A 17,583-nucleotide genomic window follows, 5' to 3' on the forward strand; every position below is an offset into this window, starting at 1 on the left:
AGAGAGAGAGAGAGAGAGAGAGAGAGAGGAAAAAGGAAGGAAGGAAGGAAGGAAGGAAGGAAGGAAGGAAGGAAGGAAGGAAGAAGGGAAGAAGAAAGGGAGGAAGGAAGAGAAAGAAAAGAAGGAAGAAAGAGGAAAAGGAAAAGAATGTATTTTTGGCACAAATAATAATTTCCACTTGTATAATTATGGCCTTCACACTTTCACATATATCTTTTTTTATTCTTAGAACATCTTTTTTTTTTTCCAGGTTATTAGGTGATGCAATGGATAGAGTGCCAGCTCTGGAGTCAGAAAAACTCATCTTCCTAAGTTCAAATGTGGCCTCAGATACTTAATAGCTGTGTGAACCTGGGCAAGTCACTTAACCCTGTTTGCCTCAATTTCCTCATCTTTAAAATGAGCTGGAGAAGGAAATGGCAAACTGCTCTAGTATCTTTGTCAAGTAAACCAAGGGGGGGTCATGAGAGTCAGAGTGACTGAACAACAAAAATCTATCATTTTCTGTAAGCTTCAAATAATATAAAGATTTTTAACATGTATTGTTACCATATTTAATAATATCCACAACAAAATTAAATTTTTCTTAGGAACAATAGTTTGTGTTTATTATTTTTTAAATTACCTAGATGCATGAATACAATTTGCATTAAGTCACTCAATTATTTTTTCATTCTTCAAAAGAGGAACAGATATTTTCTAGGCATCTAGGCTTTCCTAATCTGAAAATCATTGACACTTGCATACTTGCTGCCAAAATTATTCTCTTTGTGGGAAGTATTTCTCTTTCCAACTAGGCACTGGCATCTGGACCCAGAGTGGTCAAAACACACCCTCAATTAGAACTCTGCATGTCTTTAAAGCATTGTGAAACAATATCTCACCACTTTTAAGATTCCTGAGAGTAAAAGCCAGCTGTTCAGGGAATCCAACTACACTCCATTCATCTTGCTGCCTCAAATTAGCTGTATAGGAGTTTAGACACAATCAGGAGCTCATCAGAACACTTAGTCAAAAAGGCAAAAGAAGTCATCAGCAAATTGATTTTGCAAAAGGTGAGAGTCAGTGCTGGAGAAAGTGGGTGGGTGTTCCTAGAAGAAATAAAAGTTAATTGTTCTTAATGACATTTACAAACCATAACCAAAAAAAGCATAATTCTAATTATTACAACAACTTGTAAAATCATGTTGCTGTTTTAGAAAGAACTGTCATCTATACACAGAGTTGTAAAACTTCGGTTTTATTGCCCTGTTTTTGTCTCTCCCAAGGCATCCTGAATTATAATTGCATGAGTTCTTTGTACCAAGAACCTAATCTTTTGGTTTGAAGAAGGTTAAACACAAAAATGAACTAGCTTGTACTATAATCAACGCTAATTTTAATGAAGGAAATAATTGGTGTTTCTAAATTGTGTGGGCATATATGCCAAGGTAAGGGGTGCACAGCATGGACAACAAAAGTTTGTGGTTAGTGAAATTGCATAATTGGTAAATTGATCTGTTCTGAATAAAAATAATAATAGATACATTCTATTCTGGTCTCATCACAGACCACCCCCCCTTTTCCAGCCTTAGGGGAGGGAGCCTTTAATAATGGTCTGTGTAAACTGATGCCCAAGCAGTAAGAGTTTGAAGAAGAGCTGCTTGTACAAGTTAAAACCGAGGAAAGAGCAACCAAAAAGAGAACAGCCACAGAAACAAAACAACAACAACAAAAAAACCTTTTAAAAAGTAAATTTTTTTAAGATGGCTCTTTTTCCTAAGATTTTGAAAGCCCATTACAAGCCAGCTTTAGTGCCTGAATGGAATGGGATTTTTGATCGCCTAGTTTTTGCCAGCAGGTTTCACCAGCTGCCCAAACTTTCTGGCAGCCAGAACCTGGAGGTACGGGATAATGCTGCAGGAACAGGAGCTGAGGACAAAGAAGAGGAGATGGTGGTGGCGGCAGGGGTAGGGGAGGTACCGACGGCCACCCCGCAGCAACATCATCCAAAGGTGAAGACCCTGGAAGAAATGCCAGGGCCCAAAACCCTGGCTAACCTGGTAGAATTTTTCTGGAAGGATGGCTTCAGCCGTATCCACGAGATTCAGGTATCTGTTTCTATCCAGGACTGCCTAGACCCCTAACCCTTCCCTCCCCCCAACCCTAAATGCACGCTTCTGCTCGCTTTGTGTTGCAAATAGGACTTAATTGATTCTTCTAGACGTGAGCCTGGGCTGGGTGTCACTGCTAGTGCCCGGGAACTCCATCCGCCCCAAGTCCATTTATGCTTGAAATCTGTTTCAAGGCAACCCAGGAATTCGAGGGAGGTTTTGGGGGGGCCCTCCTTTTGAGCACGGAATGTTTCAGCATCCAGACGAACGGCACAATCCCCTCTCGCTGACTATGTAAGGCGGGAAAGGAGAAAATGATGCGGTTTGGGGCTTTTTTGTTTTGGGGTGGGGGAAGGGGTGGGATTCCGCGCTCTGCTCGTCTTACCGCATGGTTTGAGTCCGTGCAAACCAGACCGGAGGAACCGAGGACTCGGACCCATTTATTGACTTCAACCAAATGAGCTTTTAAAAACTGCCAAGCGGGAAAGAGGGGAGGAGTTTGGGTTCGGAAAAGTGGGATTTGGGGCTGAGGTTAAGAGGTGTGTGTGTGTGTGTGTGTGTGTGTGTGTGTGTGTGATTTGGGGCTGAGGTGGTGGGGGGTGTGTGTGCGGGGGATTTGGGGCTGAGGTTGTGGGGTGTGTGTGTGTGTGTGTGATTTGGGGCTGTGTGTGTGTGTGCCTAAATTGCACAGTCTCGGGGAAGTGGGTGGTTGGCTGGGCCACAGCGACGATCGTTGCTGTCACGACAGGGACTGTTGCGAGATAGGGGGGAGGTAGTGGAGAAGGCTAAGAAACAGGGTTTTCCTTGTGCTGGCACGAGATCCTCACGGGGACCAGAGGCGAGCCTGGGAGACGGGCTGGAGGGGCTGGGAGCAGAGGGGAGGCAGCGTATCCTAATATCAGGGAGCTCTTCTCGGATCGAACTGGTTTCTCTTGCTTCCCTTTTTTTTAATTTGGCGCGTCCACAGAAACTGAGAGAAGACAGAGGCTGCGCGATGCCGCACGAACCTCTCTCTCCTCCGGGATGGCGGGTTTAAAACACTCAGCGTGCCCCTATCCCCCCAAGCCCACGCACGCCAGGGCGCGCGTTTCGGTCTCGAGCCCCTCCTTCCGACGCCTCCACGGGGAGGAGCGGAGCTCTAGGGCTTCGATCCCGCCACCACGCGTTCCTAGACGAAGGTCCTAAGCGGATTGCTCTAGGCGCATGCGCAGGCTCGTTCGCTCCAGTCGGGTTTGGAGAGTGAGGGACGACGGGGGCCGGGGAGGGAAGATTCGGTTCCTGCTCCGGGAATCTACGTGGTTGTGTCTGGAGAATCCTGGGTGGGGAGGAAGAAGGCAAAGCGCCCCAGCCCTATTCCAGTGACGTTTCTTTCCTTGCCCATCCTTCCAGTGTTTGGAAGTTCCCGATACCCGAATATCTCTTTAAGGCAACCCACCCCGCATAGTCTAGAATGAGCAAGCCCACGCTAATGGTTGCTTAGGAGACCCGGGGGGAGGGGGGCTGCCTGGAGCGAGAGGGAGCTAGGGGAAGGAAGGTGCCGGGAGGAGTGCCTTTCTGATTGGTGGAACGGCCTGTGGTGGGCGGGGAAAGGTCCTGCCGGACTCCTGGGAGTGGCTCTTAGGCTCTGGCCTCGTTCTGGCGGAGGCGGGGCCGTTCACCAGGTCCAGCCTGGCGTCCAGGTTATGCCCTGGTAGGAAGACCATTGGGATGACAAAAGGAACCTTCCTTTGTGAGGTTATCAGTCAACCACTTAGGTAGTTTCGCGTTGTCACCACTGTACCTTCGTTATGCAATTTTAACTTTTCAAGTTTTTTTTTCAAACTTGTACTGGGTGTCCCTCAGTGCCCCTTTCATGAGGTTAGGTGGTTCCAGGCCCTCCACAATCACTGCATGAACAGATACTTACTGAGCAGCGGTTTGGCACAGGGTGATACAGTTGGGGCTGTTGGACCTACAAAGGACGTTTCAAGAAAGCTCAAGAAACTTAAAATCTAGTTGATCAGATAAGATAAACCTATGAAAAGTTAAATAACCATGCTAGGCAGTATATAAAAGCACAGAAAGGACTTTAGAGATCCGCTAGTTCTTGATACGTGGTACAATAAACAAATACTAGGTGTCCAGTAGAGAAAGAAATCCGAGGATGGGATGGCCAAGAGGTGGATTTTGAGCAGGACCCTGAAAGAGGTAAGAACTCGGATGAGTGACATGCAGTCGTGACAAGCCATCACCCCACCCCCACCCCCCACCGCTTCTGACAAGCAAGTTACGGATTCAAGATGCAGAATGATATTCACGGTTTTTGGACGTGGAGAATGGGGAAATATGATTTGCTTGACTATACATATCTTTACAAGAGTTTTTTCTTTTAAATAGGGTGGGAGAAAGAGGAAATAAATTCTCATTAACTGAAAAATAAGTTTAAATGAAAACAAGAGATAAATAGACTTCAGATAGGCAGGATGGGAGTTGAGGGGACTTTTGAGAGCAGCTATATACCAGTGAGGTGTGTTGGAGCTGAGAGGCAGTAAGTTAGATCTATTAACTAAGAGAGGAAGGTTATTATAGGAGAGTAGTAGAAAAAAAAAACCTGGGAAGAGACTTAGGCAGATTGAGGAGGGTTTTAAATTCAGTAAATGATAAATATTTTTTTCATCCATAAATTAATTTTAGTCAAAAACATTTAATTGTCCAATAGCTACAGCTTCTGTGGAGTTTTATTTTCAAAAGTTTTTTTGAAAACCAAGTAAATTACCTCTACATTTAAATACTGTGATACTAACTTGACAATATGTTAATGAATGCTTAGAGAGATTTATGAGTCGTTTTTCAGGATATATTTAATTCTATTAGATTCTTAAATTCCTGAAAAAGCATTGAATGAATCCTTATTAACAGATTGGTGAATAAGTTTCTTCTAATGTTTGAAAATGATGAAATACTGAAAACATTGCTAGGGGAAGCGGAAAAGAAATAATAAAATCATTCGATTTAAATCATAGTTAATCTCTATATAGTTCTGTTCACATATACTCTTAAGTGGATTAATGATGCTTTGTGAAATTCAATAAAACAAGAATAAAAAATTAACATAATGGAAAGTCATATGACAATCATGGCTACCTTTTGCATTCAGAAATGCTCAGTCATGGAGCTAAAGCGGAAAAATTGAAGTTTTTACACAGTAACATTTTTCTCAGCAAAATAATTTAAATGTTGAGTGACTAAAAATATTAAAACAACATTAAGACTCACTCAGAACATACTAACAGGTTTCAGCACAAGTTGATGTTATCTAACATTAGCTGGGCTCAGGGCTTCTTGGCGACACTCTTATTAATGTTTAATTCTGTTCACCCTCCTCATAAAAGCTATTCCAAACCTCTCTTCAATCAACTATTCACCCTTGTGATTGACAAAGTGTTACTGAGCCCGGGAAGTTAAAGACAAAAGAGATTATCAACCTCTATCTCAGTCTTGGGGCCTGGAAGTAATATTTCTGATACAACCAAGCTAACACTTTCCCTCTTCCATATAAACTTTTAAAAGAAATAAATAAGACAGTGTTGCATTAGATCCTAATGAATAATTTAAATCCCCTCATTAAAACCCCCCAAATTATTTCAATATGCTCACAAATAACAAAACTGGTTAGTTTTGCATGTTTTCATAGGAATAGGAGTCCTTACTGCTATTATAATCCCCTATTGCTCTCCCTCTGACTTTAGTTTCTTCAAAGTCCTTACAATTCATTTATACTCCCCTCTCCCCATCCATCTTCAGTGCTTCTCTACCAGCTTTCATTCTACCAAATTTTTTAAAATGACGTTAGCACCTAGTGCAGTCTTCCTTGCCATCTTAGCCCTTATTGTTAGCCTTTTAAACTTCAGTATTGACATTACCCCCATTAACATCCTAACCACACAAGTCCTTACCTTCTTTTAACTCCTAAGAAATCCCATTTCAGCCCTACACAGGAATACTGATGCCGCAGACCTCATAATCCCATCACCTCCAAGACCCTGAACATTAAAATGTCCACTCACAAAAGATATCTCATGCTTTTTGCCCTCATTGTGGCCTCTGATCCCCTGACCCTTTATTTTTCCAGACCATTGACCCTACTCTGGTTTCACATCCCCATACACAGTTGTTACTCCATGATTTTCCACTTTCATGAGTCACTGACCACCACCACAGAATATTTTGAACCTCTCAGACCTTGCCCTGTTGCTGACCTGCTAAATCCTCAATCCTGGGCAACTCCTGATTTCCAATTCCTTAGCTTTTTCTCCTAGGCCAAGGATGGGGAACCTGCAGCCTCAAGGCCACATGTGGGTCCTCAAGTTCAGCCCTTTGAATCCAAACTTCACAGAACAAATCCCCTTAATAAAAGGATTTGTTCAGTAAAACTTGCACTCAGTCAAAAGGCCTAATCCAGGGACCTAGAAGGCCACCTGTGACTTCGAGGCTGCAGGTTCCTCACATCTGTCTACCTACTGTTTATTGCTGGATAGAGATACAACATGTGGGTGATTATACCCACTATAAATGTACAAGCTTTGTAAATTCAACTAGGTCTTCACCACTGCTGGGCATTCCTTCTACTCTTCTTAAAGACTCCTTGTCTACTTCCTCTTAGTGATTATCCCAAATCTGTTTTACTCTCAGCCTCAATATTATTTACAAAAGGTGACAATTTCCCACTTCACTGAGATTAAAGCCTTTGGGGGGGAGGAGGTCTTCTCTCAATTCCCCTTTCTTTGATTCTCAAAAATTCACCCATTCTGACCCACTGTCTTTTCTTATCTCAAAGGGAGAGTTAATCCTACCCCATGTGGTTGCTTGACCTGAATCCTCCTCTTCCTGTCTCCTCAAGGATCTCTTCTCTTTTATGCATCTTTAATCTCTTCCTTTTCTCTAATTTCCTCCGATCTGACTAAAAATCTGATCTCAGTTCTAAAGAAAAACTTCTCTAGACCCTTCTTCCCCCTCAAGTAGCTGTCTCACCTTTCCCCTCCATTCATAGCCAGACCTCTCAAAAAGGGTTTCCTATGTCTTATACCTTTACTTTCTCACCACTCATTTTTTTCTCTAGCCCTTGCTGAGTTCAGTTCTTACTGTTCTTCCCTCTTCTACTTTGTAAAGTTATCAATGATCTGTTTACCAAATCCAGTGCCTTCTCCTATTTATCTTTATCCTCCTTGACCTTTCTGCAGGATTTGATTATTAACTATCCCTTCCATTTGGATACTCTTTAATTTCATGGATTCCAAAATGCCATGCTGTCCCACCTGTACCCTTCTCAAATCAGCCAGGGTGCTTTCTGGCAAAGTCCATATGGAATTCACAAACAATAAAAAAATTAACCTTCTTCTACAAGTATTCATGCCTGCAATAAACTAGTGGGTCTGGAGATTACACTCACTTCCAAATATATGCTAATAAATTTCACAAACATCACATTTTACAGAGTTCTATAAGTTATTGCTTGTCTTGGTGCAACCAAAGGCCTTTCCAAATCCAAAGACAATAAAGAAAAGGGGGAAAAAAAATCAAACTTTCATACTCAAAAGGAGAGTCTAGTCTCCTAGAGCTCCCAAGACTTTGGGCTCTCTTTATAGGGATTAGGGAACCTGGTATTAGATGGAAATTATCCCTTCATTTTTGATGATGGATGAAAAATTTGAAAATTTCCCTAGGTTCCTGAGATGCATAGGTACATGAAATTTCTCTAGGAATCCTTTGAACACATATGGCAATTCATTTGGAAGTTACAAAAAAATTTCATTTGGGACTTTGCCATTTTTAAGGCACCTAGAATTTTCACAATAGTCCCCTTGCTATACATAAGACAGTCTAAAATGATGTCCAGAATCACTTTACTAATAAGCAGAGTAACATAAAAGAGAAATCAGACATTTTTCAGCAAATGTCAGAGAGATGTGTGGCCTACCCCAAAGGGGATTAAGCACTTGAGATTCATGAAACCTGAGAAAACCTTGTCCTCCTAAACCCACAGGATCTCATAGAAGATGTCTGGGCTCAAGTCACAATAATACAAGCAATTCAGTTATGCTTAAAAGTAAAAGAAAAAAAGGAATAGATATGAGCTCCCATTGGTATGTGTTAAACTAATTGAGAGTCACTGGAATTTTAGGGATGTAAACTCTGCACTGTTCATACTAGCTTCCATACTCATAAATGGTTACAATATAGCAACAGAAATCAAAATATAAGTATCTGACCGAGCAAAATTATCTCAAAAGAAAATGGTCTGGTATGTAAAGAACACATGATGGAAAACTGACATCTAAAACAAGAAGAAAAATGCTAATTTTCTCTAGTGTATTTCTGCTGGGGCATCCAAGAAGGAGAGTACCAATGGAAAATTTCTCCAGTGGGACACTTCACATGTGAGGGCACCCATCAGAACCTAGTTGAAGCTGTCACAGTGTACCACTTCCCTCAAGACAATCCCGTCAATCTGCACTTTCAGCTTTGTTCTGGGGGTAGATTCTAGGGACAACACTCCAAGTGACTTCTTCCAATACTGTAGCTCAGGAGCCCCTACAGTTATGTTTATCATCAAAAGTCACCCAGTGTCATTTAACTCAAAGCACAGAAACTAAGATGATTTAATAACTACAACATGATAGCTACAAAGTACGTATTCCTTCTATACGGCCAGGGTGTACTCACCCACAAATAAACACAGCATCTTTAGGAAGACAGACTACAATGGACTCCTAGCATGCTTGTGAAGCTCCCTTTTGTTGGGAAGATTTCCTAGCTCAGCTTCCAGGGTCTGCTTCTCATCACTGATAGCTCTCTTCTCTGCTTCCATGGTCCCTAATTCTCAAAGCTGCTTTTGCCTTCAAGTGACTTGTCTTTTCTGTGTTTATAGCTATCTGGAGTATTTATTTTGTGTTTTCAATTCTCTTGAACCAATATATTCTGGAACTGCTGGATTGAATGCCTCCTGCTTTGCTGTTAAACACCATGGCCAACTGGGGGGAAAGGAGAGGGAAGAGAGAAATCACTATTCCCTTGCAAGAATCTTATCCATAGGGAGCTCTTACAATCCTCTCTACACTGGGGCACTTGTCTAGGGCTTAGCTGTTTAAAGCTCACAGAAGTATGGCTAATCTGTTTGCTTAGCCAATCCTATTGTTTCCTTCTTAACTCAGAGACCCTTATAAAGGGATGTTACAAAGTAACAAGGTGTTACTTTAAAAAAAATTAAAACTGACTATTGTGTGACTGTTTTCTGGGACTACATCACACTAGCCAGGAATGGTGGGGAGGATTATATTCCCCATTCTTTTACTTGTGTATATTTATTCTCCAAGAAGCACTTAGACTCCTTGAGATCAGGGACAGTTTGATTTATTTCTTTGTCTTATCAATGCCTAGCACAGAGTAGGTATTATATAAATGTTTGTTCATTTATTTGATTGCCTTGGTTTGGTGCCTTTTTTGTTGATGCCGTTGCTTATCCCTGGTATGTTTTCCCTCCCCTTACCTTTAAAGCTAAACTCAAATGCTATCTCTACCACAAAGCCTTCCTTTCCTGTTGCCTCTATGTGGTAATTACTTTTAAACCCTCAGACCTCAAACCTCACTTAGCACTTTGTTTATACCTCTTTATACGCTTAATGATTTTATATTAGAACTCATTTTGGATGTCCTTTCATCTAGATGATAATGCTCAATTAGGGCAGAGACTGCCTTATTCCAACTTTAAATTACACTCAATGTCTATCACAGTGCTCTGCACAATTTTGGGGGTAATCTATAACTTAATGGATGTGGGAAATCCTTATGTGGAAGTTTCCCTCTACCAATTCAGATAAGTAATTCTCTTATTTGTAGGTTTAAAGAGTAGTGTGTAGTGCTGAGAAGTTATTTGCCCATTCTCACACAGCAGATATATTTCAGAGGCAAGACTTAACTAAGTTCTCACTGACTCAAAAGCCAGCCCTCTATCCATTAGACCATGGGGTCCATGATCATAAATTTTAGGGAGTCTGTGAACTTGAATAAGAAAAGAAAAAAATACATCTTTAACTAACCTCTAAAATTTAGCTTTTCCTTCAGTTAATGAATTTTTAAAAATCATTGTGAGAAGAGATCTCTAGGCTTCACCAGACTGCCAGAGGAGTTCATGCCACGTAAAAGGTGAAGAACTCCTTTACTAGGTTTGCTGCCTCACATTCAGTATAAAGTAGATGCTTAATATTGTTAATTTGCTTAGTGTGTTGAATAAAATAGGTTTGTATTTTATCTTCTTTCCTCTGATCTGGGATAGTTGTTTGCAGTTATAATGAAAAGAGTTTTAATTCATCATCTGCTTGTTAAATTCTGTTCAACATACAGTATTAATTTTTTTTTTAGTATAGCTCCTTTTCTAACACTTTCCCTTTTAGCCTACCTTAGTTTATCCAACTTAAGCTGTAGTTTTATGTGCATTGCTGAGTAATCTACCTTTAAAAATCTATTAGTAATCTACCTTTAAAAAACTATTAGTTTTATAGAAACACCCTGACCTTTTTATTCAAATTAGTTATAAGTACTTTCAAGATATAGGTAACTATTTTATTACTCTTGTAATAGGTTCACTTCTATTTTACTTGAAATACACAATAATATATTTCTCCTGGTGCTTCACCATACCAAGTAAACCTTTTACTTCTGTCTTAGGAATTGAAAAATAGTTTTATCATATGAAAACATAGATTTATTTCAGTAATGTTAATAATAACTTATTTACATGAATTTTACTGTTTACAAAGTGTTTACAAACAGTCCTAAAGTAGGTAATGATAGAAGTGTTATCCTCACAATATTGATAAGGGAATCAAGATTCAAAGAGTTTTAAGTAAGCAATTAAGCAGTAGAACCAAGACTTGAATCATGATTTTCTCATTTCAAATCCAGTGTTATTTTCACTATACCATTCCGTAGGATAGAGTGTTTGATTTGTGACATATCATATTTTGGCAAAATCAGGAAAATCTTTTTGTTAAGGTGTATCTTTGTAGAATATGTTCCTTAATGTGTATTATTTATTCTTTTCTGATTTCTCCATCAATTGCAGCAAAAACACACACTGGAATATGGAAAAATCTTCAAATCTCACTTTGGCCCTCAATTTGTAGTATCTATTGCAGACAGAGACATGGTGGCTCAGGTTCTCCGAGCTGAGGGAACCACTCCCCAGAGAGCCAATATGGAATCCTGGCAGGAATATAGGGACTTACGAGGGAGATCTACTGGGCTTATTTCTGCGTAAGTACGTACATGTGTTTAGACTGTGTCAGTAGTTAATGAGTCTCATGTAGAACTTTGTCTAATTGCTCAGGTTTACCCTATCCTAAAAAAAATCTTTGCCTTGAATCTTCCAGCTCATCCATTTACTGTTTTACACCAAAAGCCCTTCATTCACCTCATGACAACCCATTCTCTCATCAATCCATTTTAATCATGCTTTTTCACACTGTGAATGAACCAAAACTACTCTTTCTAAGGTTATTGCTGACCTCCAATCTGACCTCCAATGACTTTTTTCAGCCTTTCTTCAATACTGGTTCTTATGACCAGTTAGTCTTTCTTCCCTCAGATTCAGAAATTCCACATTCTTCTGGCTCTCTGTCTGGCTCTATAACCACTCCTTTGGCTCCTTCATAGGTTTCTCATTTTCTTCCCAGCCTTTTAAGGCGGTTCTTCTCTAAGATGTTCATATGTGACTTCAAATAGTACAGTGCAATTTTCAACATTCCTATATAGTCATTGATAATTATTATAATAAAAAGGCTCTATCACAGTCTCTCCCTTGGCAATCATATTTATTTTCACAGCTTCAGCATCTGCATTTAATTATCACCTGTAGCTACAACTCTAAGCCCTTCTCTGTCCTGAGATTCAGATGCATGTCTCCACCTGTCCCAAATGGGACGTTTCCATCTGGACATTTACACCGGCATCGTTAAATTCTGCTCCAAACTGAGATCATTATCACATCTCCTAAAGTTATTTTCCTTACAGATTTTGGGTTCCATTTTTGACGGAGCCATTTATTTATCTGGTCCTACATGTTAGTAGCCTTTAACTTTTCCCTCACCCTCACCTTGTATAAATAGTCAGTTACAAGGTCCTGTGGATTTCATTTCCATGAAATCTCTCAAGTTCATGCTTTCTTCTTCATTGATACTGACACACTAGTGTAGGGCTCTTTACCAATCACCCATGATATCGTGGCGGCCTCCCCATAGGTGTTTCTACTACTAATCTATTCTTCATATTTCTCTCCTAATAATCTTCTTCATCCATAGATTCCTCTCTTAGAAATCTACAGATGGCTTCCTGTTGTCTACAAAGTCACATTCATACTCCTTTGCCTGGTATTCTAGACCCTCTACAGCCTGGCACAATTCTGTCTTTTCAGCCTTAACTCACAACTTTGTACACTCTTTTCTGTGACCAAACAAGACAACAAAATGCCACTGCCCCCAGAAAACATACACACAGTGTCTGTGCTTCTAGGGGATCCCATTGCACCTTATGCCTGAAGTGTATTCCTGCTCTCTCTTCACCTGTTGAATTCCTACCCATCCTTCAAAGTTCATATGCTGCCGACTTCTCTTCCAAATCACTTTCCCTCTCAAGCTTCACACAACATTTTGTTTTTTAAATCTGTAATGTGATTTGTTGTGCATATTGTATATGATAATTGTTTCTCCTGTAGAATGTATAAGCTCCTTGATAGCAGAGACTAAAATATATTCTATTGTATTTTATCCTTGTATTAAGGTCTATAGCAAACGGGCATTATTCAAAATAGTCTCAAGGTATTTTTTTTTATTTGTGTAATGTTTTAACTACAATAAAGTGAAACTAAAAATACAAGCTCAGAAGGGTGAATTGTGTGCCCTTCTGTCTGCTTTAGATGAGTAGCATTAATTCACATGGAAGGATCTCAGCTGTCCAGCTTTCTACAGAAAGGAGATATTTCTCAAACAGGGTGTTGCAGTTTTAGGCATTCACATATAACCAATGAAAACCATCATAATTTGTTTAAAACCTTCAAACAATAGAGTTGGAAGGGCCTGCTAATGATCATTTGGTCCTGTTGGCAGGTAAATTTCTAAACCCGTGCTGGCCAAGCAGACCGTAATTTGAAACTAAAATTCAGCAGTATCATTAACAAAGTGCTGACATTTTTTTTAAATGTTTATATTTAATGACTTAGGTTTGAGTATGTTTTTCACTGATGTTGGTTGGTTTGTAACATTTTAATGTATTATTATATTATAACTTTAGGATTTTCAAAGGGCGTAATAGTACTTTAAGTGACAATATCAATACAATTCATAATAGTAACTTTTTTTCTTCACATTTTTAGAGTTCACAGTAAAGTTCTGAATAGTTATAGGCTCAAAAGGTAGTAAACAGTAGTAAACCAAATGGTATAAATGGTTGTCCATTTTTTTCTTAATGATCTCCAGGGACAAAAATTTCACAGTCTTTGATTCTAGCATGTTATTATTTTCAAAGTTAAAGTGTTACCTTATATCCAGCCCAAGTTTCTCCTTTAAATTTTATTTCTTTTATTGTTTAGTCTTCCTATCTGAATGATTGGCAAATCTAGCAATTATTTCACTGTCATTGAGAAATTCTTGCAATTAATTCCTTGTAATTCCTTATCTGTACACACTTCTATAAAATGACTAGAAATTGCTTTTTTTTTCCTTTAGGGAAGGCGAGCAGTGGCTTAAGATGAGAAGCATATTGAGACAGAGAATTTTGAAGCCCAAAGATGTGGCTGTTTTTTCTGGAGAAGTCAACCAAGTTATTGCTGATTTAATTAAAAGAATCTACATCCTAAAGAGCCAGGAAGCAGATGGGGAAACTGTGACTAATGTTAATAAACTTTTCTTCAAATATTCAATGGAAGGTGAGGTGTTTAACTTATAATGTCAAGAAAAGAAAGACGAGTGAACTTTCATAGAGATACATGTGTTGTTTTATAGAACCAGGGATCTTTTTTTCGAGGGGGAAAGGAGAAAGGTCTTACCATAAGATGGGTCAGATGATACCAAATAATGTGTTGTGAAAATGTGTGGTTGTGGGGCCACTAGGTGGCACAATGAATAAAGCACCAGCCTGGATTAAGGAGGACCTGAGTTCAAATGTGACCTCAGACACTTAACACTTACTAGCTGTGTGACCTTGGGCAAGTCACTTAACCTCAATTGCCCTACCTTCCCTCCCTCCAAAAAAAATTAAAAAAAAAGAAAATATATGGTTGTTTTCTCAAACTCTACTTTTCTATCACTTGTTTAATGCTTGCTAAAGAAAATGAGAAAGCTGGAGAGGGGCTGATAGACATAAAGTAACTGATAAAACTTTGAAGTGACAACTGCCAAACTGAGAAGGAAAGAAAAGAAAGAAGAATTATTTTTAAAATGGATGCAAGAATTTGAAAGTTACCAGAAATAGTCTAAGGCTGTGTTTGTCGTTCAGTTGTTTCAGTCCTATCCAAATCTTTGTGATCCCATTTGAGGTTTTCTTAGCAAGCATACTGGAATGGTTTTCCATTTCCTTTTCGAGTTCATTTTGCAGATGAGAAAACTGAGGCAAACAGGGTTAAGTGACTTGCCCAAGGTCCCTCAGCTAGTTAAGTATCTGAAGCTAGCTTGAACTCAAGTCCTCCTAACTATAGGAGCTCTATTCACTCTTCCACCTAGCTGCCCTTGAGGTTATTTAGTGTAAAGTTAATTAGATTTACACACCGAAATAGCCACTAATAATGTACTGGTATACAAAGAAAGTCTTTAGAGTTAAAAGACTCAGAAGACCAGGATCTGAGTCACAGTTCTGCCACTTGTTAGCTGCACGACAACCTTAGGCAAGTCACTTTACCTTTTGGGCCTCAGTTTCCTCATCGTCAAAGAGGAAGGCAGACTACAACATCTCTAAGGGTCCCTTTCAGCTCTGTTATAGTAGCAGAGTTAAATAATTAACGTGCATAATGGTGACTCTGATTATCAAGTTTAAATTAGGTTGAATATTCTTTTTAAGGCGATAAAAAAAGTATGTAAATACATTTTGGAAAGATTGCCATAAGAATAGTTGGCATTTTTTTAAGGTTTTTTTTTTTTTTAGCTTAAAAAGATGTGCTTCAGTTGTGTGGAAAACTTGCTTATGTCAAATACCTGAAATATAGGAAAAATAAAGTTTTGTTACATTTTATTCAGAAAGCTACTGAATGAAATTTCCTTGTCAGTGGTGTTAGGCAGAGAGTTGTGGGAATTTCTTCTTATTTGACTTTGCTGTTTTCTATATTGTTGAACCTGAACACAGTAATATTGTCTGCCAAAGAATTCTGGCAATGAGCAAACAATAATGAGTCTTTCCATATGGCTGTTATTTTTTTTTTTGGCAGATTTATAGGTATCAGGAAATATAGAAAGACTTGTTCTATACTAATGAACCTCTATCAGCAGTAAAGTCATCAGAATGTTTGTCTGACAAGGCTGATAGTATAAGGCTGGAAAAGTCAAAGCATCTCCATTACTGTCTGCCATCAGTTAATCCAACTATAGTTATATATCACTGGAAAAGACTTTAGAGATCATCTTAGTCTAGGAGTCAACATCCTTTTAAGGGAGAAAAGCATCTTTTGGTGATAGTCTTTTTTTGTTTGTTTGTTTTGCTTTTTGGAGGGCAATTGGGGTTAAGCGACTTGCCCAAAGTCACACGGCTAGTAAGTGTGTCAAGTGTCTGAGGCTGGATTTGAACTCAGGTCCTCCTGACTCCAGGGCCGATGCTCTATTCACTGAGTCACCTAGCTGCCCGGGTGATAATTTTAAAACATAACTTCAAATATATATGTAGATATTATATGTATGTGTATATATCAGTTGGTTCCAGAGGGATATTGTATGGACTTCATCTACATTGCACATTTTGATTGTATTATTTAATTTATACAAGTTAATATGAGAGGAAGGCCAAATAAGAATAATAATTTATTGTCCTCAGAAGACCTTTGTTATAATGTACAGTTTTGGCCTATGAACTGGAGGGAGGACCCTAAGGTTCTCTCTTTGAACATTAGTGCAATTATATTTGCACTGCCTGCCTTACCTATAGTTACAATAATCCTGTAGGGGAAGGTGATGCAAAGAAAATTGTATTTATGTTTAAATGACAAGGAGAGACTGAAAAGTATGAAAAGAAGCAATAATGTGACAGGTAGCAGGCAATGACCACAGGGCTGGAAGAGAGATGGGAAAAGGAAAGGGAACTGCTGAACCAGAAGAGAGGAGGCGATGCTGATGTGGGCCATCCTGTCTGGAAGTGGGTGCTTTGGGTAGTGAGAATGAGAGCACAGGAGCAGAAACATGAGAATCTTACTTGGCTCTAAGACTAGAGATCTCCTTCTTCCTTTGCAAAATAAGGAGATGAGTTGAAATATAGCTACAAAGCATCTACTTTAGTAAGTAGAGTCAAGTATCTACCGAAAAGGGCCCGTGCTATTATTGGTTGCTGGCCTCTGATACAGTCTGATGTCTTCATTTTGCATGTTAAGTCCCACAGAAGTCAAATGACTTGTCCAGGTTCACACTGTTAGTGACAAAGCCAGAACTTTCTCTGAACTCCCAGCTCTCATAGTATTTTGTCTTTTTTAAAGGGCCCTCTCATTATCACATATCCAAAGGATAGATTTTTTAAAAAAGAGTAATGAGTTAGGACAATCATAAAAGACAAAATCTTGTGTAACAATTATGAGTGCCTAAGAATTATCGCTAAGTAAATCTGAATGAGTGACCAACTAAGGTGGACAAGGAAATATTGCTTGAGGTTGGAGTGGGCTACTCTCCAAGGTCGCAGAAGTTGGGGGAATAGTGAATGTAACAGCAAACCAACTGTGACCTAATGTCTCAAGAGAGTAGCCTGAGGTTCAGAGAGGTTAAGAGACTTGACTGTGGTCAAACAGCTAGTAAATATCAGAGGCAGGCCCTGGATCCAGGACATCTGGACTCTATATCCAGTGCTTTCCTCATTAAGTTACTCTGCCTTTCATCAAACTGCTATAATCTCCAAATAATGAAGGCTAACATTTTTTGTGTGTACTTTAAGGTTTGCAGAGACAGTACTTTACCTATATTGTCTTATTTTATTTTCATAACAGCCTGTGGGATAGGTGCTATTATTGTCCTGACTTTTTAGATAATACTGTGGGACGAGATGACTTTTAAAGTTCCTTGTAAACCAAAATCTGTGGCATTAGTTTTTTTTTGGCCCATGGAGAGGGAATTTTTGGAATGGCAGTCCTGGAAGAGACTTTAGAGATCATTGAGGCTGAAAGAGGGTGATTTGTCCATGTTTACATAGCTAGTAAGGTAGAAGAAATGTTGCTCAAAAACAGGGTCTTTGCCCTTAGGCCAGTGTTGTAGGATCCTAACCTTTCTGTGCTGTTCTC

General features: G+C 39.3%; 1 protein-coding gene and 1 long non-coding RNA gene across 8 annotated transcripts in view; one reads left to right on the forward strand and one right to left on the reverse strand.

Moving 5' to 3' along the window:
- Positions 1-580: 580 nt before the first annotated feature.
- LOC138145238 (uncharacterized) lies at positions 581-2,594 on the reverse strand. Its single transcript, XR_011164154.1, has 2 exons — positions 2,479-2,594; positions 581-1,091 (listed from the first exon to the last, which is right to left on the reverse strand). It is a non-coding gene; the product is annotated as an uncharacterized lncRNA (long non-coding RNA).
- Positions 943-17,583, forward strand: part of CYP27C1 (cytochrome P450 family 27 subfamily C member 1) — a 36,643-nt gene continuing 20,002 nt past the window's right edge. The window contains exons 1-4 of one of the 7 annotated variants that reach the window (XM_069066861.1): positions 943-1,055; positions 1,841-2,090; positions 11,194-11,384; positions 13,850-14,049. In XM_069066861.1, the coding sequence (XP_068922962.1) occupies positions 1,932-2,090; positions 11,194-11,384; positions 13,850-14,049 (550 nt within the window). In that variant the 5' untranslated portion in view covers positions 943-1,055; positions 1,841-1,931. Of the gene's footprint in view, positions 1,056-1,223; positions 2,091-2,228; positions 2,388-11,193; positions 11,389-13,849; positions 14,050-17,583 lie in introns of those variants that run through there. The other 6 variants (XM_069066862.1, XM_069066860.1, XM_069066863.1 and 3 more) reach the window with 6 other exon arrangements.

This window comes from Petaurus breviceps, unplaced genomic scaffold, assembly GCF_028583685.1.
Source record: "Petaurus breviceps papuanus isolate PSGF00001 unplaced genomic scaffold, PetGlider_PUasm1.0 90731, whole genome shotgun sequence".
Taxonomy (NCBI): Eukaryota; Metazoa; Chordata; class Mammalia; order Diprotodontia; family Petauridae; genus Petaurus; species Petaurus breviceps.